The sequence below is a fragment of the Lutra lutra genome, chromosome 7, assembly GCF_902655055.1.
Source record: "Lutra lutra chromosome 7, mLutLut1.2, whole genome shotgun sequence".
Taxonomy (NCBI): Eukaryota; Metazoa; Chordata; class Mammalia; order Carnivora; family Mustelidae; genus Lutra; species Lutra lutra.
Window position 1 is genome coordinate 118,997,445 of NC_062284.1, and position 19,186 is coordinate 119,016,630.

Consider the following 19,186-nt stretch of genomic DNA (forward strand, 5'->3'; position numbering starts at 1 on the left):
GGCAGCAGTAGACACTCCATTGCTAGGGATGAGGTTTGGGCTTTGGGCTGGGGAGGGCCAGAGTTATTGGCTGAGGACATCAGTGACCAATTGATTACAAAGTGTGAGTTATTAAGGCATGGACATGGACTGAAGGAAAGAGACCCAGGTATCACACCAAACAGAGACCAGAAATCACGAGATCACTCAGCAAATTGAGGTCCCATCAACTGGCAGTGAGCAAATAGTCTTGTTCCTGCCTTCGGACTTAAGTACAGTCAGGTCAGGAGAGGAGACCCTGGGTAAACAATTACCCTACAACTAGACCATCCTATACCTCTCTCCCTGCTATGTCAGATAAAGCGAAGGCTGTGGTCACTGCCTGTAAGCTGGGCCCTGCTTGACCTGGGGGTTGTGGTAGCTTCTCTGATGGGGTGTTTCTGGAAAAAGTTGGGGTCCAGTTGGGTCAGCCACATGAAGAGTGTGGGGACGGCCAGGCCACACAGAGAACATCTCAGGCAAATACACACTGTGTGCAAAACCCAGTGGAAGAAAACTCCGTGGTGCTTGCGAGGAGCCGCCGGTGAGGCTTGAAGAGGAAGGACCCGTGGGTGCGGGAGCCCAGAGAGAGAGACACAGTGCTGGTCGCCCAGTGTTGTAGCCATGTCAGAGGCTCAGAACCTCACAGGTCTGGGGTTTGACTTTAAGCCTTTAAGTGAAAGAGCAACAACTCAGACTGTGTGGCCCCGATTGTACGTATAGAGGTTTAGAGAAGGGAAGTTAGAGGTTAGAGAAGGGAAATCTAAATTCTACCAAGGCCCCTGCTCCAAAATATTTTTCCAGTCACTCCTGACACTGTGTCTAAACTCCTATAATTGAAAATCCTTCTGTTTTAAAACTCAGGTTCCCTAACAACCAAGGCTTAGGCAAAAGGTGACATTTAAAAAAAAATTGTTCAGATCTCCAGTCATCCTTTTCTAAAGTGACTTTTCCTTGTCTCTGTGACATCGCTTCCTCCTTCAGATGCCCAGGACTTACCTGTTGGTCTCTAAATCAACACCGATTTCAAGAAAGGACTTAGGTGAACTTTATGATGCAATTTTGAATCAATCTGTTGCCTTCTCCTAGGATGTCAGTGTGTGACCTTTTGTAACTCAAATTGTCTAAAGTGATAAGTGAAATCTGTTGGTTCGCACAGCTGACGCAGGAGAGGTAAGATGTGCTTGGGTGTAATTTGACTGGGGCTGCGGCTCGGCTGTGCATCTCTGGTATTCTTCAGCCTTGCCCTTGGCTAAGTCCACTATGCCTGTCCTGACGCCCCTTAGGGTTGCAGCACTGACTGCAGCTGTCTCCCGCCCTCACAGCCTGAGCTGAGCACTGCTCTCCTCAGGAGGGTCAAAAGTCCTGGGCTTCTCCCAAAGGTTGTGGGCCACCCCTGTACCAATGATGAGGACCAGGAGTGTCTGCTAATCTGAGAACCAGTCACTGTGGGCAAGGGGGTGGCATCCTGCACACCCTTGGGACTGTGGGCGGGATCCTTCCCTCCCAAGTCACAGGGATGCTGGTTACCAGTGGGGTGGGGGCAGGATTGAGGGCGTCTGAGAAAGTGCCAGACAATGCTGATGGCCCAGGGCTATTTATATTTAAAATTTTTTGTCCATTTGTAGAATGTTAGAGAGCAAATAGAAGGGAAGGGAATTGTTTTTAGAGTGGACAGTGGGACCATCCTAAGGGTCCCCGTGCCAGACTTCCTCTTGACATTCAGTGACCAATCTGCTAGTATGGCTCAGGGTATCTAGTGATTGTGGTCTCTGACATTCCCCAAGCTGTAGGCATTTGAACTTGGGCGTCTCTGACCTTCAAAGAGGCTAAGTGTGTGGTTGTGGTGTGTGGAATTCAAAAATGATGTGGAACCTGTTGTTTAAGATAATTATGCAGGATAGGATAAATAATTGTGCATTATTTAAAACTATTATTCAAAGAAATTATAGTGTTCCTCATTGGATATATTAGAATAACTTTATAAACTGGAGTTTTGCAGGATGAGAGGAAGGTGCAAATAAGGGTTATTGGTTAATGAAAGGTCTGACAATCTTTGTACTCTATCTACCCTATCTAAATTTAAATATGTTTTAAAATTCAGTATAAATGAATTTCAGGGCTTTTTTAATAGGAATGGTTTCATTTTTTAGAATATTTACTTGCCTAAATAATACAAGGCTATATTGAATTCTTCAGAAATATTTCCAAATAAGGCAAATATATATATAGCATTAAGAATTTTAATCCAGGTCTTTTCTTCCCAACCAACTATGTTTTATTAGTATTCACACAGATATTAAAATGAAAAGGAGAGGGATGCCCAGGTGGCTCAGTCTGTTAAGCGTTTACCTTTGGCTTAGGTCATGATCTCCAGGTCCTGGGGTCAGAGCCCCTGCTCATCGGGCTCCCTGCTTAGTGGGGAGTCTGTTTTCCTTGTCCCTCTCCCTCTACACTTTCCTCCTCCCCTGTTCATGTGCTCTCTTTCTCTCAAATAAATAAATAAGATCTTTAAAAAATAAAAAATAAAAGATAAATAAAAAGGAGCAAATATACCCGCATCAGCAAGAATGATGGGCAGGATGCTTCCTAGGTGCTGGGGACAGAGAGAAATGAAAGGCCCACTTCTTGTCCTCAAGGAACGTCATATGATTAATTTGGGAAGAAAGGCAAAAACATGGAAAATAAATAGTAGCAGGTTATTCACAGCCTTGTCCCACTGAGTGAGGTGAAATGAGGAGCAGTTGCCAGGATGAGAGGGTAGGCCTGCAGAGGATGGGAGAGGTGTGGATATTGGCAAGGAAGGGAAGAACATCTCAGGCCAAGTAAGTATACATTTGTAGTTGCATTTTATTCTGTTTTCCCCCAACTTATTATTAGAGCACTGCTCAATTCCAAGATTTTCTTTGCTGTATTGATATTTTCTGCAGAATTGTTAGATTTGGTCATATGGATCCCTTCCAATTGTTTGTGTATTTTCTAACATTTCTGTAATGACTCCCTATGAGTCTTTCAGAATTATTTTGTAATGCTATAATAATATAATTCTAAATTACTTTTACAGTGATGAAGAAAGTATTGCCAAAAGCAAACTAGAAAATAAAAATACCAACTGTTCTCTCTCTAACGAAATAAATGTAGGGACAAATACTTATCTATAGGCTCTAAACACTGTCTCATCTACACAGTCACTTTGTTTTGTTTTGTTTTGTTTATTTGATTTATTATGTTCATTTAGCCGCTGTGTAGTACATCATTAGTTTTTTTTTTTTTTTAAGATTTTTATTTATTTATTTGACAGAGATCAGAAGTAGGCAGAGAGGCAGGCAGAGAGAGAGAGGAGGAAGCAGGCTCCCCGAAGAGCAGAGAGCCCGATGTGGGGCTTGATCCCAGGACCCTGGGATCATGACCTGAGCTGAAAGCAGAGGCTTTAATCCACTGAGCCACTCAGGCGCCCCCATCATTAGTTTTTGATGTAGTGTTCAGTGATACACAGTCACCTTTTTATAGCATCTTAATACATTTGGGGCTGTTCCTTGTGGACGTCTTGGCCTAATATATTCATGTGACTTTGAAAAGACATGAGAATTTCAGGAAACTGAATCTGACTATAATCAAGTTGGCCAAGTTCTTAGCTGGCTTTTTTTTAACACCGAGTTGTTGGATTATTCTTCAGCTACTAAATCTAGAAGTAAACCCAACATTTTCCCCTTATTATTATGTTTTTCTTTATTTCCTGCCCTTTCCTCTTCATTTCCTTCCACAAGGCCTGTGATATTCCCTGTTGGGCTGTGAATTCCTTTTGGCCTGGGATGGTTGAATCCCTGGAGCTTTGGACAGTGCTCAGTGAATGCTCTGTGAGTGGATGAAAACAATATTTCACACCAGAATGGAAAGAAATAATGCTGAGGAAATTAGGTACAAGTACATATTATGATTTTAAGTTTCACACATGATTTTGAACTATCTATCTTGTCATAGCAACTTTCCTGCTATTTTTTTAAAGATTTTATTTATTTTTTATTTGACAGAGAGAGGGCACAAGCAGGGGAGCAACAGAGGCAGAGGGAGAAGCAGAATCCCCGCTGAGCAGGGAGCCTGATGCAGGGCTCGATCCCTGGACCCTGGGATCATGACCTAAGCTGAAGGCAGACACTGAACTGAGCCACCCAGGTTCCTTCCTACTAGTTTTACCTAACCAGAAGCTACCCGAGATATGAAGGTGGGCAAGATTTATAAGCCTAACAGAACATGCTTGAACATCAATTATTTTGTAAGGCAGACCTGTTATCTGTGACATATTAACACATTGACAATATAGATGCCAAATTTTAAAAAGATCTTTGGCTTCCTCTTCTGCATAAATAAGTTCTTTTCAGAACAACTTATATGTTATAAATTTCACATGTGTGTTTCAGACCAGTCAACGCAATGAAAATTTGATCATGATTACTAGTTTTTCAAAGCCTTCCTTCATTTCCCAGCAGGCAGTTTCCTGTCAGAATTCATTTCCCATTTGGAAAATCTCTGTCTGACCCACGGTTTTTTGGACACAATTCATCCTTCACATAGTTGAGTCTACCCACGGTCATCAATCCATAGCTCCTCAGATGCCAAAAGAACCCTTTATATTCAGAGTGATAAAATCTATCTAAAACATCAGAGGAATGAAAACTAAGAAAAATATTTAAAGATTTTGTCCCTGTGATTTTTCTAATTAAAAAAAAATGCTTTTAGTATGTATCTGTTTCTGTTATTATATTCTAAGAAATTAAAGTAAGAACCATTACAATTGAAGCAAGATGTGCTTTCTATTCTCCCTCAATCTTTACATGATTAAAATTAAGCTTTGGCAAAGCTGCAATATAATTCAGTTCAATTTAGTGAATATATGTGGAAACCCTTTTGCTGCTGCCCCTCCCCATTACTGTGGCATCTACAAGAACTGCCTTTTCGTCACAATAATTGAATGTGAGATGTGAGCATTCCAGATGTGACTGTGGGGAAAAATAAAATTCACTATGGAAGGGGGTTAGGTTGTGAAGGGTTAGGTTGTGAAGGCATCATCCAAGATGCTGGATCTTAACAGTGTATTAGTTTTGCCTTGCAAAGGGGCAGGTCTTTCCAGGTTAGAGGTGCTGAGGTTGGATTCAGCAGGGCATGTACTGACTCTTGGACAAGGAAGTCACATGATGAGAAAGGTCTTCATCTGGCAGCAGGATGTACCGTGGAGTAAAGAGGTGGGTGATCCACTGGAAGCCATTGTCACTGACTGGGGCCTAATGGATGAGGTCCTGCTTCAAGGTTAAAGGAGATGGATATGTGAAAGGAAATGTGATAGGATATGTGAAAGTCTTAGAAATGTTACCCAGAAAGAAGCTGATAACCTCAAAAGCTGATTGGATATTGGGAAGCAATGCAAAGAAAGCTGCCCAGGTTTGCTCCAAGGGCTGGGAGCCTAGGCAAGCCGAAGAATCCTGGTGTTATATTAGCAGAAATGGAGAATTAGAGAGAGAAGTGGACCAGGCAGAGCCTGGAGAGGATGCCCATGGCCAGGAGGGAAGCCAGACAAGGAATGGTCAGAGGAGATCCAGGAAACCACACTTTCATGGAAACAAAGGGAAGACAGTATTTCAGGAAGACAGAGTGAACAGAGAAGTCAAGAAATAAGAGTCTGAGTTTGATTTTGTACAGGGAAAAGACAAAAGGTTGACCTTTCAGTAACTTCAGAAAAGTGGTGGAAGTAGATGCCAGATAGCAAAGACCCTGAAAAGGCTGGTGTGACTGGTGAGACTATAATACAAGATATTTCCAGTAAGAAACCCCTTTGAAGGAAATCCACTCCTTCCCAGACTAGTAACAAAATGCTAGTCTGTTATTAATACCTGTAGATTTAAAATGTACCTATTTTCACGTCGTAACTCAAAAACATTATTTTTACAAACCATTTGGAAATAACGTTTTTATTTTGATTCTTCTCTTTCAAAATTTTGCTTATCCCTCTCTGAGATTTATTTCTAGGTCATTGATTCAGATTCCAAAACTAGTATTTTCTATAAGCTTATTTTATGCCTACTAGAGTTTAAATTCAAACATTTTCTGACAGTAGCAACCGAAATAGCTTCAAAGACATTTTTTACATCCACCTTGCTTTTTCTTTGTTGATTGTATCTTTTCAAAAATGCCCCAGATTGATAGCTCCTGAGATAGTATGCTATAGTAACAACACACACTTTTTAGAATTGAGAAATACACTTTGGCCTCATTCTGGTTCTTGAAAAATGCCTTTTACTCCTAAAAGGAGCCAGTCAAGAAAAAAGTACATTTAGAACTGGAGTCACAGGAACTTAGTTCTCTGCCTATCCTTGTTGTATGACCTTGGGTCAGTGTTTGGAGTTTTTCTTCTATGAAGTGAGAGAATTATGGTAGAGGGTCAGTTACATCTATTTCCAATGGGAAATCTCAGAATACCTGAATATACTACTTTATTCTTTAACTTGGTCATCAAGCCTACCATGTGGTATGATTCCACCCTGGAAGGTATGGTTGGGTTCCTCATGTACTCTCTCTTCACTGTTCCCTAAAGTTACTGCAGCCTCTGTCAATGACAGACCATCATCTCCCCCTTCTCATCTCATGGGGCATTTTCTGGTATACAGTGGTACTCTGAGCACCAGGCACCTCCACTACAGATCAGATGCTCAGTAAATATTTGATAATCAAATGAATGGGTTGTATTCATACTCTGCAGGTTAAAGCAATAAACATTTAGTATCTCACCCAATACCTGTGGTTAGGAAACTGGAAGTGGCTTAGCTGGTCGTTCTGGCTCATACCCTCTCATTGGTTACATTCAAGATGTTGGCCAGAGTCACTGTCATTCGAAGCCTTGACTGGGGCTGGAGAATTCACTTACAGGGGTTGGTCCCTCAGACCCCTGATGATTTAGTGCCTGTGGTTTACAGGAGTCTCTCTCGTCAGGGTTGCTCAAGTGTCTTCACAACATGGCATCTGGCTTTGTCTGGAGCAAGTGGTCCATGAGAGCAGGAGAACATGGAGGAAGCCCTCCTTTAGGGCCTCAAGGTTATCTGTGGGCACATCTTAAAACCACCACAGCTTATAACACGGAACACCACAATTTGCTGCCTTTGATACTGTCCAGGTTGTGAAAGCAACTGTGATCCAAGTTATTTATCTCACTTCTTATCCGTGAACAGAAGTTGGATATCAGAATTTCTAGTCTCCACTTAATTATTTCCGGTGTCCACTTCCTTTTTATTTTCTTGTAGAAGATAACAGATAATGTAAGATAATGAGGTATGGCGGTACAAATCATGAAGCGTTAGAATCAAAAGATGTCATTTTCTCTCTGCGTGCCACACTATGAGCTTTTCCTGTCTAGAAATCAATTCACAATGTATCTGCCCTGAGAAACCTTCTTAATGGAGGTGGAGAAAAGTTTAAGAAACCCGTTTCCAGGTGAACCAGTGAGTACCAATTACATAGCACTCGTGGACGATCAGAAGAGCAGGTGCCAAAAATAACAAGCCTTCAGAGAGGAGCACGTTACAGTGAAATGAGAGCTTCTCCGAAAACGGAGCCGGTGACCACCAGGTGTCTTGGTGGTTTTATATGTGAATTTTCAGAAAGAGAAGAGAAAAGTTAGGTCGGGTTATAGCTATAATCCCTAGCGGGGGAAGAGGGGTTAAAAAAAACCAACCAAAAGGCATTTATTAAAGTGAACCAGGTATCAGGCATTGGGTTATTACCTAAATACCTCATTTTGAATATGTTCTCTTTTAATTCTTCTCCATCATCCCCAGTCTTCCCTCTTTTGTGTCCTTCCTCTGTCCCACTAGGTTGAAACTCTAGGGCAGAGCTAGGACTTTCATCATTGGATCCCAGGTGCTGGAGGCAGCGCCTGGCCCTTTGCTGATGTTTATTGTTGTTAGACTTGAGCCATATTTATTTATTTTTTTTTTAAGATTTTATTTATTCATTTGACAGAGAGAGAGAGGAGGAAGCAGGCTCTCCGCTGAGCAGAGAGCCCGATGCAAGGCTCGATCCCAGGACCCTGAGATCATGACCCGAGCCAAAGGCAGAGGCTTAACCCACTGAGCCACCCAGGCACCCCTTGAGCCATATTTATAAGCAAATACCGTTATGTTCTCTTTCTCCATAAGATTGTATAACTTGACTGAAGGCAGAGTAAGTGGCAGAGTTTGGGATTCAAAGCCAGGTCTGAAGTTTGTGCTTTAGCACAGATGCTCTTGGGAAGATTCTAGGAGGCCACCGTGTTGGGAGACCCAAGGAGCATCTTTACCAATCTTCTCTGGGAGAAATTACTTAGGTGTTTCTGTGTTCACCCAGAATGGGTCACTGTGGTTTAAGAGAGTCTTGCAGGAGACAGGTTGTTGATTGGCTAAAAGAATCTTAAGAATAAGCTGCCCGTTGTGTTTGGGCTACAAGTGAATTTTTGGTGTTACCCAATATTTTTCTGTTTCTAAGTGGGATGCTAAAAATTTCTCATTAATGCTAAGGGAAACTCCCCTCTCTCTTTTACCATTTTTTCCCCAGAGAGTCTACCCTGGCTGATGAAGAAATTAGAACATGGCATTTAGATTAAAAGTTAGAGCTCAGTAAATAAGGAGATTATGTATCAACCCCCCTTGCCAAATCCATCACTACTAAGAAGGGGACTTCTTGCAAGAGTCCAGGCCCTAAACTACAGGAATGGGGGAAGAACAGATGCTTTCAAATGGGGTTTTGCATCTGAATCCATAGGACCCTGGTGATAGGATGTGCACTGGAGGAAAGTAGAGACTTCTAAGCTTCTGTCCTGGTAGTCTGAGTGAATAGTGGCTCCATTCAGTGTGACAGGAGACAGACATAAGGGGAGAGAAGGGGTGGGGCTGATGATGACATCAATTTGGGATGTGTCTGTGGGACAACTGAGGAAGGTATTCCATCGAGAAATGGGCATCGAGGTCAGATGGTTCCATGAAAGAGAAGTTGTCCCAGGATATCTGGGAGAAGACCTGGGTCTTAGATGTGCGTCTGTTGATGTCCCTCCCGTTCATGGATTGTCAGTACAGAAAAGAGCTAAAACAGCAAAGCAGCCTTTCTTGGCTCTGCTGTACTATTTGTAATCTCTGCAGCTGTCTTTATATCTCAATGTCCTGGACACATTGGGAACCAATGAGTGACCTCCTGATTGTGGACGTAGAAGGGACCTGCCACCTGGTCATGGAGGATGAGGGCCCTTCTCTCTCCCAGGTCTCCCATCGGCTCTTACACAGAACTTGCTTCTACCCAGTATGATTTGGCAATCTTAAATGCCTCCTTTTTTTTTTTTTTTCCCGGCTTGCTTACAATGTTGTCTGTATCTGTTTTGAAATGTCATTCATTTTTCTCTTTAAAAGACAACCATAGGGGTGCCTGGGTGGCTCAGTGGGTTAAAGCCTCTGCCTTCGGCTCTGGTCATGATCCTAGGGTCCTCGGATCAAGCTCTGAATTGGGTTCTCTGCTTGGCGGGGAGCCTGCTTCCTCCTCTCTCTCTGCCTGCCTCTCTGCCTACTCTCTCTCTGTCAAATAAATAAAAATCTAAAAACAATTAAAAAAAATTAAAGACAATCACAAATTCATGCTTTATTTTCTTGAGAAAATACTTCTAAATAAAAAACTGTCGCTTGGTTTTTCTAATGTGGGTGTTGGTGCAATTGGTTGTAATGCGACCTCTTCAATTAGTCACTTATTAGCTGACTCTATGAATTATTTTAGATGTGCTGGCTCTCTGGGTTTTTTGGCGGGGGGGCTTTTTTGTGTAGGTTTTGTTTTTTTTTTAATTCAAAATGCTATCTTGAAATGTAACACACTTAGCTTTTATTGTATTCTATAAATTTTCCAGCTTATTCTTTATTGTGTGTTAATCTGGTAGCATAATTAACATGTCTGACTTCGGTTCTTTCCTTACAAACACTGAACACTTACGTCTTTCATTAACTGAAATCGTTCCTCTGTAAACAAGTAACAATTGCAGATTGTACTACCTTCACTCCTTTCTTGTGAGGATTTAAGTACATCCCTCTTTTGTTAAATTATAGTCTTTAAAAAAAAAGCTAGATGTGACATATTTTGTCATTTGGTATAATGCCTGTAGAAAACAAAGGATTACTTGTTATGTATGTATATTTTTTAAGATTTTATTTATTTATTTGTCAGAGAGAGAGTGTGTGTACACAAGTAGGGGGAGCTAGCAGAGGGAGAGAAAAGCAAGCTCCCCGATGAGCAAAGAGCCCAACACGTGACTCGATCCCACACCCCGGATCCTGACCTGAACTGAAGGTAGATGCTTAACCAACTGAGCCACCCAGGCGTTCCGACTTGTTATATTTTCAATCTTGTTACTTCTTTTATTTAATATTCATTTGGAGGGTCAGTAGAGCCAGTAGAGTGAGGACAGGGTTTAATTCACAACAACTTGAAAATGTCAACCTTGGGGCATAGGGAGCCTGCTTCCTCCTCTCTCTCTGCCTGCTTCTCTGCCTACTTGTGATCTCTGTCTGTCAAATAAATAAATAAATAAAATCTTTTTTTAAAAAAGTTCTGATTTAAAAAAAAAAGAAAATGTCAACCCTGCTACTTCTCCAGGGTGTGGCTTTGGATAAACTGCGTGAGTTCTTTGTGCCTTGGTTTCCTGTATGTATGTAAAATGAAGACAATAATATTTGCCTTGTGGGTGATGAGATTAAGGGACGTAATGCAAATTACACAATACCTGTCACATAATAGGTGCTCAGTAAATACTAGCAGTGCCTGTTTTTATATAGTAGAAGAAACTCTCTTAACCAGTGCACCAACTTAAAAGAAGCTTCCAGTCCCTATGCAAAGCAGTCGTGCAGATGCCTGCAGCACGTTGAATGCGGATAATTTGGGAGGCTTGTCTCTAGGGTACTCATGTGCTTCTGCTCCAGCTAACTGAGTTGTGTTTGTTCCCAAACCTGTTTGTGCTGTTTGTTCTCAAACCTATCTCTGCCAGTTGAACTTGTTCTTGTAATTAGATGACTTAATTAAATATTAGGCAAACAGAATATAAGTACCACAGACAGCCACTTTTTCTGTAAAAATTAAGTTTGGAAAGACTTAATAAAAGATACTAAATTTAAAAAAAAAGTCCTGTGATCCCTAAAGTAGTTATTTTCGTAGAGACAGAGAGTAGAATGATGGTTACCAGGGGCTGAGGGAAGGAGGAAATGAGGACTTAGTGTCTAATGGGGACAGGGTTGCTGCTTTGCAAGGTGAGAAGAGTCCTGGAGTTGGATGGATGTGATGGTTGCGCAACAACGTGAATGTACTTAATATGACCGAACTGTACACTTAAAAATGGTTAAGATGGCGGGGGGGGGGCACCTGGGTGGCTCAGTTGGTTAAGCGTCCGACTCTTGATTTGAGCTGAGGTTACGATCTCAGGGTCCTGATATCGAGCCCTGATTCAGGCTCCATGCTTGGCATGAAGTCGGCCTGAGATTCTCTCCCTCTGCCCCTCCCCCCAGGCACTCTCATGCACCTGCTCACTCTCTCCCCCTCTCTCTCTCAAATAAGTAAAATCTTTTTTTTTTTTTAAGATTTTATTTATTTGACAGAGAGAGAGATCACAAGTAGGCAGAGAGGCAGGCAGAGGGGGGAGGGGAGCAGGCTCCCTGCTGAGCAGAGAGCCCAATATAGGGCTCCATCCCAGGACCCTGAGATCATGACCTGAGCCGAAGGCAGAGGCTTAACCCACTGAGCCACCCAGGTGCCCTTCAAATAAGTAAAATCTTAAAGAAAAAGAAATAGTTAGGTTGGTGAATATTATGCGTATTAAAGTGTTTAAATTTTTAGAAAAAAACTGTCAGATTAGCTGTGGGTGAGATAGCTATTAGATTGTAGGGGGGAGAGGTAAAAAAAAAAATTTAGAGGGATTCCATATCCAGATATCTAAATTGTTCTCTAGTGGCCTTTCAGTTTTCATGCTTGCAGGAAAACTAAAATAGGAAATCACAGCTAATGCATTTTAGGTATAGTTTGTGCAGAGAGAGGAGAAAGCATGCTGAACCATGGACCTGGTTTCTAAGATGCAGGCCTTGACATCAAACACAGTATCAGGGAAAAATGCATGCTTAAATTTTAAATTTAAAACAAAACACGTAAGTTATGGCTGTGTCTTAGCTCAGGCCCTGGGAAACAGACTCCAAGATGGAAATACACACGCAGGAAGTTTGTTGAGGGGGCTCCTGGAACCAGGCCCATGTGGAAGCCAGGGAGGCGGGCTTAACAGACGGTGTGCTGTGACTCAGACCTGGCCAGTGCTGTGGGCCGTGCTGGGCCCACCCCTCTGCAGAGATGCAGCAGACAGGATTGGCACCTGTCCTTCCGCGGTGACCAGGCTTTGAATATGGGGGCCATCACCATTAGCAAGGCAACTTCCTCTGGCTGGGAGGAGGCCCTTGAGGTTCTCAACCAGAACTCTGAGCAGGTAACACTTCCAGCAGCTGGAGAATCCAAAGTCCTGACCTCCCTGCCCCCGCAGCCTCCACAGCCATGTATATCCACGTTCTATGTGTTTCCTTCTTCTCAACGGACTCTTGTTCCAGATGAGAGTATCTTCACTGATTATGAGCCATATTCAGAAGGTCTCATCATGTTTGGTCCTCTTTACATCCAGCAGTTGTCCCATCTGAGATCTGGCAAGACTGTGTGGCTTAAGGACAACTGACCAACATGTATGATGTGTTTGAAGCTGAACTGATGTTTGCACTCTGGCCTTTTATAAACTTTCCAGCATCTATTTTGAGATTCATGAGACCTCAGATTTTTGCCTCTTAAGTTTCCAGATGTTTCTGGCATTTGATGATTTTGGGGGGGTCAGCCTGTCCATTTTTATGCTAAAGGTCATCTTCCTCTCATGCCCTGTGACCTATAGGTCTTAATCTGCGTATTCTTCAGTTACTCCTCCATCTGCCACAAGTAACTACCCACGCTTGTTCCTTTTACTTGAGTGTTTTCCCTTTAGACCTGCATCTCTTGATCTTGACCCCTAGGCTCTCAGTGTAAGTGATGGCCCAGAATGATCCAGTGATACAGTATGCCCAAATGCCATTTCTAGATGTATTCTTCCAATCCTTAGAACAGTTTATGTTGTTCTTTTTGTTTATTAACTATCGTAACGGTTTATAAGTGTACAGCACAATGGCGTTAACTGTTTTCACATTGTTGTGTGACCCAACTTCTAGAACTTTTCTATCTTGCAAAACCGAAACTTTGTACACGTTGAACAACTCCCATTTTCCCCTTCCCCTTTCTGTACACGTTGAACAACTCCCATTTCCCCTTTCTCACCATTCTACTTTCTGTCCCGCAGGTTAGACTAGTTGAGGTCCTTCATATAAGTAAAATCCTACAGTATTTATCTTTTTTGATCGACTTATTTAACTTGCTGTCCTGGTCCTTGAGGTTCATCCACATTGTGTTAGAATGTCCTTCCTTTTAAAGGCTGAACAATATTCCATTGTACGGGTATACCTCCTTTGTTCGCCCACCTACCGAAGGACAAGTGGGTTACGTCCACTATTTGACCATAGTGAATTACTCAGCTATGAACATGGCTAAACAAGTTTTGTTTATTTTTAAATACAAAGCTTTTTTGTTTCTGTCAGCCTGCTCTGCCTCGAATTGTAAATGCTAAAGAGCAAGTCTGAATCCCCTTGTAAGTGCTCCATAAATGGAGCACAAAGACACTCCGATTACCCCACAGTGTCTATTTTCCTTTCGCGTTTTGGCATGTGCTGACATTTTAGTAGGAAAACTATTCAGTCTCATTTATACTTAGCCCTTCATTTAGCCATGTTTTGTTGTTTCCTTGGTTTCAAATTTTATCTCTTTAGGTGAATTGGGAGCTGAAGCCTTTCATTTGACTTGTGATCTTGTACATTCTGGAAGCTCATACATGTAATCGTGGAACAAATAAAGCAGCTGGAGGAAATCTTTCCTGAACAAAACCCAAGTGGGGCATTTGGGTGTGAGCCAAGATTCCGGCAGCTAAGGAGGGAGATGTGAAAAGGCTGCCTATATTAAAGCACCAGCAAATCACTTCTGGCCTGATAGGAATGTCCTTTAGGTAATGATCAGATAGAGGGTAGGGACCTTTACACATTTAACTGCCTGGTCACAAAGCGAAGTGTTTACTGTAACCTTCCAAGGTCTCTGCACCAAGTTAATTACTGTGATATACCTGACGGAAGAGTGGCCTCGTGAATGACTCGGTGGGCTCCGCACAAACGGAGATTCGGAGTCTGCTTAGTCTGAACCCAGCCTCATGCTAGAATACCACAGGGTCCTGGGCAAGACATTGTCCGTAACTTCCTGGGGTTCCGTTCCTCCAACCAAAATTCAGATCTGCAATGCAAATTTAGCTACCAAACAATAGCTAATAATAAATGAAGCCCTGTGTTAACTGACTCTTTTTAGAGGTGAAAGCTTATTGTCCAAAGTGATCTAATAATTAAGTAACATTTCACTGGACACTTTGAAAAGATTGGTTATCTATTATATATACATATGTATATATATATATATATATATGTATGTATATATATATGCACACACACACACACACATCTGGATTGACACTTCGGCTTCAAAAGCAGAAGCTTGTAATGGAGTTTTTAAATAATGTAAATTAAATAATGTAAAGGACTATTCCAAGTTCTTAACCATTTATCAATTCATTCAGCCAACAGTACCGATTACCTAGAGCAATACTTCTCAATTAGATGCATAAAGACACCTGGGGGGCTTTTTAAATATTTCTGGGCACCTGGGTGGCTCAGTCGGTTAAGTGTTAACTCTTGGTTTTGGCTTGGGTGGTGGTCAGGATTGTGAGATCAAGCCCTGCGTGGGGCTCCCTCTCGGTGGGGAGTCTGCTTGGGGATTCTCTCCTTCATCCCCTCCTCTCCTCAAACGAATAAATATCTAAAAAAGGAAAATTCTTTCTGAGGCCCATCTTCAGAGTTTCAGATTCAGTAGATAGTGTGGTGGGGCCTGAAAACTGTGCCTGTGTAACAAGGTCCCCAAGCAATCTTGATACTACCGGTGTGCAAACCATGTTTTGGGTATGAGAGATCTGGAGACACTCAAAATGTCAACGTGAAGAAGACACAATCAAGTGCATAAGGCAGATAGGATTCATGTGACTACTCTGCAATGTGATTAATCACATTGTATCACTGTGTATGCACGCACGTGTGTGTTTAAAGGCATTTCAGAGAATGCAGCACATACAAGGGAACAGAGAACTGAAACCACGTGATGTGTTCAGGGACATAGAATTTGCATTTCAGGAGCCAAGAGCTCATAACTGGCCAGTGGGTGATTTGGGGTGAGGGGACGTGGAGGTGAAGGGGAATATGCAGCAGGAAAGATGCCAAGAATTAGGTAAAGCTCTGATCAAAGTGGGTATGTGTACCCTAAGGAATTTGGTTGTTTCCTTAACCTGGTATCAAAAGGAATGAAAAAGAGAAATTGTGAAGATTCACGAGGAATCTCAAGGAAGTAAAGTTAACAGTAACATAGAATTTAGCCAGATATAATTTAGTCAACCCAATAATCTTGCTGAAATCACACTGCAGTTGAAAGTTAGCCTCTCTGGAGTCTGGTTTCTTCAATTCTGATAGTTTTTTGGTACACCATATGGTGATTTACATATTCTTAAAAATTACCTGTTTTCCATTATTTTTGAGGTTCTTTTTCTATCCAGTGAATAGTCAGCCAGTCATCCTTGCCTGAAATTGTTTGTCTTATTGAACAATTGGACTACAAAAATATTAACAATGAAGTATCTTACAAAATAAGCTTTTTTCTTACAGAAGCAATGCATGCTTACTATAAAAACTATAGACCAAAAAAAAAAAAAAAAGCATCCTATAATCACATCTATTATTTAGAAAATCACTGCTAAAATCCCCAGAGACTAATGTACTGGATCCTTTAGTATGCCCGTGTGCACTTTTCCCTATGGAAATAGGGTCATATCATATGTTCTGAAAACTAGCAGTCTGCTGGTTGTTGGACACATGCACAATTCCCACTGAATTCCCATTGTTCGGCATTTGATTTGTTGAATATCCCCTGTGGCAGATGCCTATGCAGAAAGTTGAGGAAGGGGAGTCAGCTAAGCAGAGAAGGTGGGGTGGAGAGAACATTCCAGGCCCTAGCAGAGACCTTGAGGTGAGGAGACCTTGACACCTGGGGAATGGAAAGTCTTCTGTGGGGTCCAGAGGACTGCAGGCTGCAGAAGTTAAAGCCTTGCCGCCATGAGCCTGTGCTTGGACATCCCAGGCAATGACTGGCTAGAATTAAGTCACTCCAGAAAAGAATAAAAAGAGAAAAAAAACCTGTAGCCTATCACTGAACAGTATTCCTTTTTGACCAGATTGTTGGAACACATGGTTGTTTTCACCAACTTGATTTCGACAAAGTTGTTTTGGCAAATTGCTTTCAGTCGAACTATCCAGATCCAAATTAACAGGATCTGGGGGCTTCCTGGATCCGGCAGTAAGCCGGAGCTGGCACGTGCAGGCTCCCAAGCCAGTTCTGCCCACCTTTGCCCACCTCACATTCAGTGATGTCACCTTGGCAGCTTGAAATCAGCAAAATGTATGAATCAGGGAATTTTCCTTTTTTTTTTTCCCCTGTGAAAACCAATTCCCCAACACACCACTAGATGTAGCTGAGTGAGACGGAAGAAGTCCAAAATCAATGGGTTTCTGCCTGGGACTCACACATTGAAGTGGTTGAGCAGGGCTAGGCAGCATTAACTTTGGAGTCAGAAGGGCCAGGGTTTGAATCCTAACTGTCATTTTCCTCCCATCTCCAGAGGAGTAATTAACTTCCCTAAGCCTCAATTTTTTTATGTGTGAAATAGGGTCACTAATATTTAACTTACAGATTTATTATAAAAATGGATCCTTGAGAGATAGAAGCTATTATGATGATTACTGTAATGAAGGAGGAGCATGAGGGCGTTAAGTTGATTTTGTAATTTGAGTTGAAGTTTGAGTTGCTTCGGGAGTTTTAAGTAGAGAATCCTATAATAACAGCAATAGCTAACATTATGGAGTGTTAATTACATGCTTCTCCATGCATTATTTAATTGAATCCTCAAGAGGTAAATACCAGTGATATAATTACCCCCATTCGATAGTTAAGGAGCCTGAGGTTTAAGGGAACTAACTTAGCTGGTCATTGCAAAGACAGGAGTTGGAATGCAGGTTTATCTGAGTTCAGAGTCCATGTTCTTAACCACTGTGCCTATAGGGTCTCTACTCACTAGAGGCATCTAAGCTGCAGGATATCAATTTATGAAGCCCATGAGTTTTTGAAGTCTTAGCTGTGAATGTGGTCACTCTGGAGGGGTCTATAGAGTAAAAGAAGCATGATGCAACCCTGGTATTTAAAAGGCAAGATGAGAATTTAGAAGAGGAAGCAATGTGGGGCTCCGGGGTGGCTCAGTCAGTTAGGCATCCAGCTCTTGATTTCGGCTCGGGTCATGATCTCAGGGTTGTGGGATTGAGCTCCACATAGGACTCCACGCTCAGTGGAGAGTCTGCTTGAGATTCTCTCTCCCTCTCCCTCTGCCACCCACTCCGTACTCCCAAGCTCATGCTCTCCCTCCACCTCAAAAATAAATAAATAAATCTTTTTAAGAAAGAAAAAGAGGAAGCAGCATCAGCAGCTAGACATGCCACGGGGAAATCAGAAAATATAACAATTAAAAAGGATTCCTTGGATTTGCTAATCCAAATGAAAAGCATTAATAAATCTCAACAAAAGCAGTTGGGAGAAGATCATGGAAACCGAGGCCAGCTTGCTTTGGGTTAAGGGGCAAATTGATGATGAAGAAGCAGAGGAAACTGGTGCAAACTGCCTTTAATGAATAAGATTCTAGAGAAGTAATTTTGGAATCTAGGGAGCTATTTCACAACACTTATGTATTGGGAAGAAATAGTGAGTAGAAATGGAGCATAGGAACATGATTGAAGGAGTCAAGTCCTTTAGGAGGCAAGAGGAATGGGATCAAAGCCTGGTTGAAGGCCTATGACTGGATAATACTGGGATCGATCATGTCTGGGAGTGGGTTTTGTAGCTTGTGTGGGATAGAAGAAGGAAGTGAAGCGATGAGGACAATGGTCCATATAACTAAAGGCATAGCACTATGTGCTCTAAGCCAGGTAGAGAGTAAGTAAAACCAGACAGACATCTGTAGACTGAGAAAATACAGAGTGGTGAGGGTCCTAGGAGTCTCAGAGAGCAACAGAGCTCTAAGAGTGGAAAGCTGTGTACAGTGAATGAGATCTTGATACTGGATAATTCATATGCGGAGATATCCTGCGTAGTTGGCAGAACCCCCAGTCTAGCTTAGAAGGTTAGTCTTTGAGGCAGAGTAGAGGTGAAGTTCATCAGAATTGAGACGATCAAGGGATTCTAGGCCTAGAGTTGTGATTGAGACCTGACCTTGCTATCCTCTTGAGTCTTCACCCAAAAAGACTGCATCTTTTCATAATACTTTGTTACTAATCCAAATGTTTATATCTAAAGATGTCCCTCCCAGTTAAGGTGTAAACTCTCCTGATGAAGGGTGACATATTCTTTAATTGGTGCCTGAGAGATCTGATAGAACCTTCTACCGTCTCTCAGAATCCTCTTCCTGGATTTGGTAGGGAGTGAATATAAAAGTCCTAGGTTCATTTCTTCTCCCTCTAGGGGATGTACAGCTTACACTTTCAGAGGAACAATGTGAATAATAATCACTGTCATTTGTTAGGCACCTGCTACATACCAGATACCGTGCTAAGTACCTTACGTAGATTATATCTTTATGGCCTTATAACAACTCAACAAGATGGGTAGAGATTATCCCTTGCCTAGGGTTACTCAGCCCATTAGTGACGGAGTCAGTATTCAAACTCAGGCAGTCTGCCTCCAGAACTCAAGATCCTCACTATGAAAAATGACCTCTCGATTCCTGGGAAACCCAGGTTAACCTCATGCTGGACATCAGTGTATTCCTGTTCATGAAGGAAAAGGAAAGTAGCCACTTGGAGATTCCTTGTCTTTGTCCCACGGGCACACT

At 42.1% G+C, this 19,186-nt stretch overlaps 1 protein-coding gene across 7 annotated transcripts in view; it reads left to right on the forward strand.

Moving 5' to 3' along the window:
• EFCAB11 (EF-hand calcium binding domain 11) overlaps positions 1-19,186 on the forward strand; it is a 146,837-nt gene that overhangs the window by 76,419 nt on the left and 51,232 nt on the right. Inside the window, exon 6 of one of the 7 annotated variants that reach the window (XM_047738306.1) lies at positions 4,503-4,701. The exons of 5 other annotated variants lie outside the window; for them this stretch is intronic. In XM_047738306.1, the coding sequence (XP_047594262.1) occupies positions 4,503-4,590 (88 nt within the window). In that variant the 3' untranslated portion in view covers positions 4,591-4,701. Of the gene's footprint in view, positions 1-4,502; positions 4,702-19,186 lie in introns of those variants that run through there. One more of the 7 variants, XM_047738308.1, reaches the window with a different exon arrangement.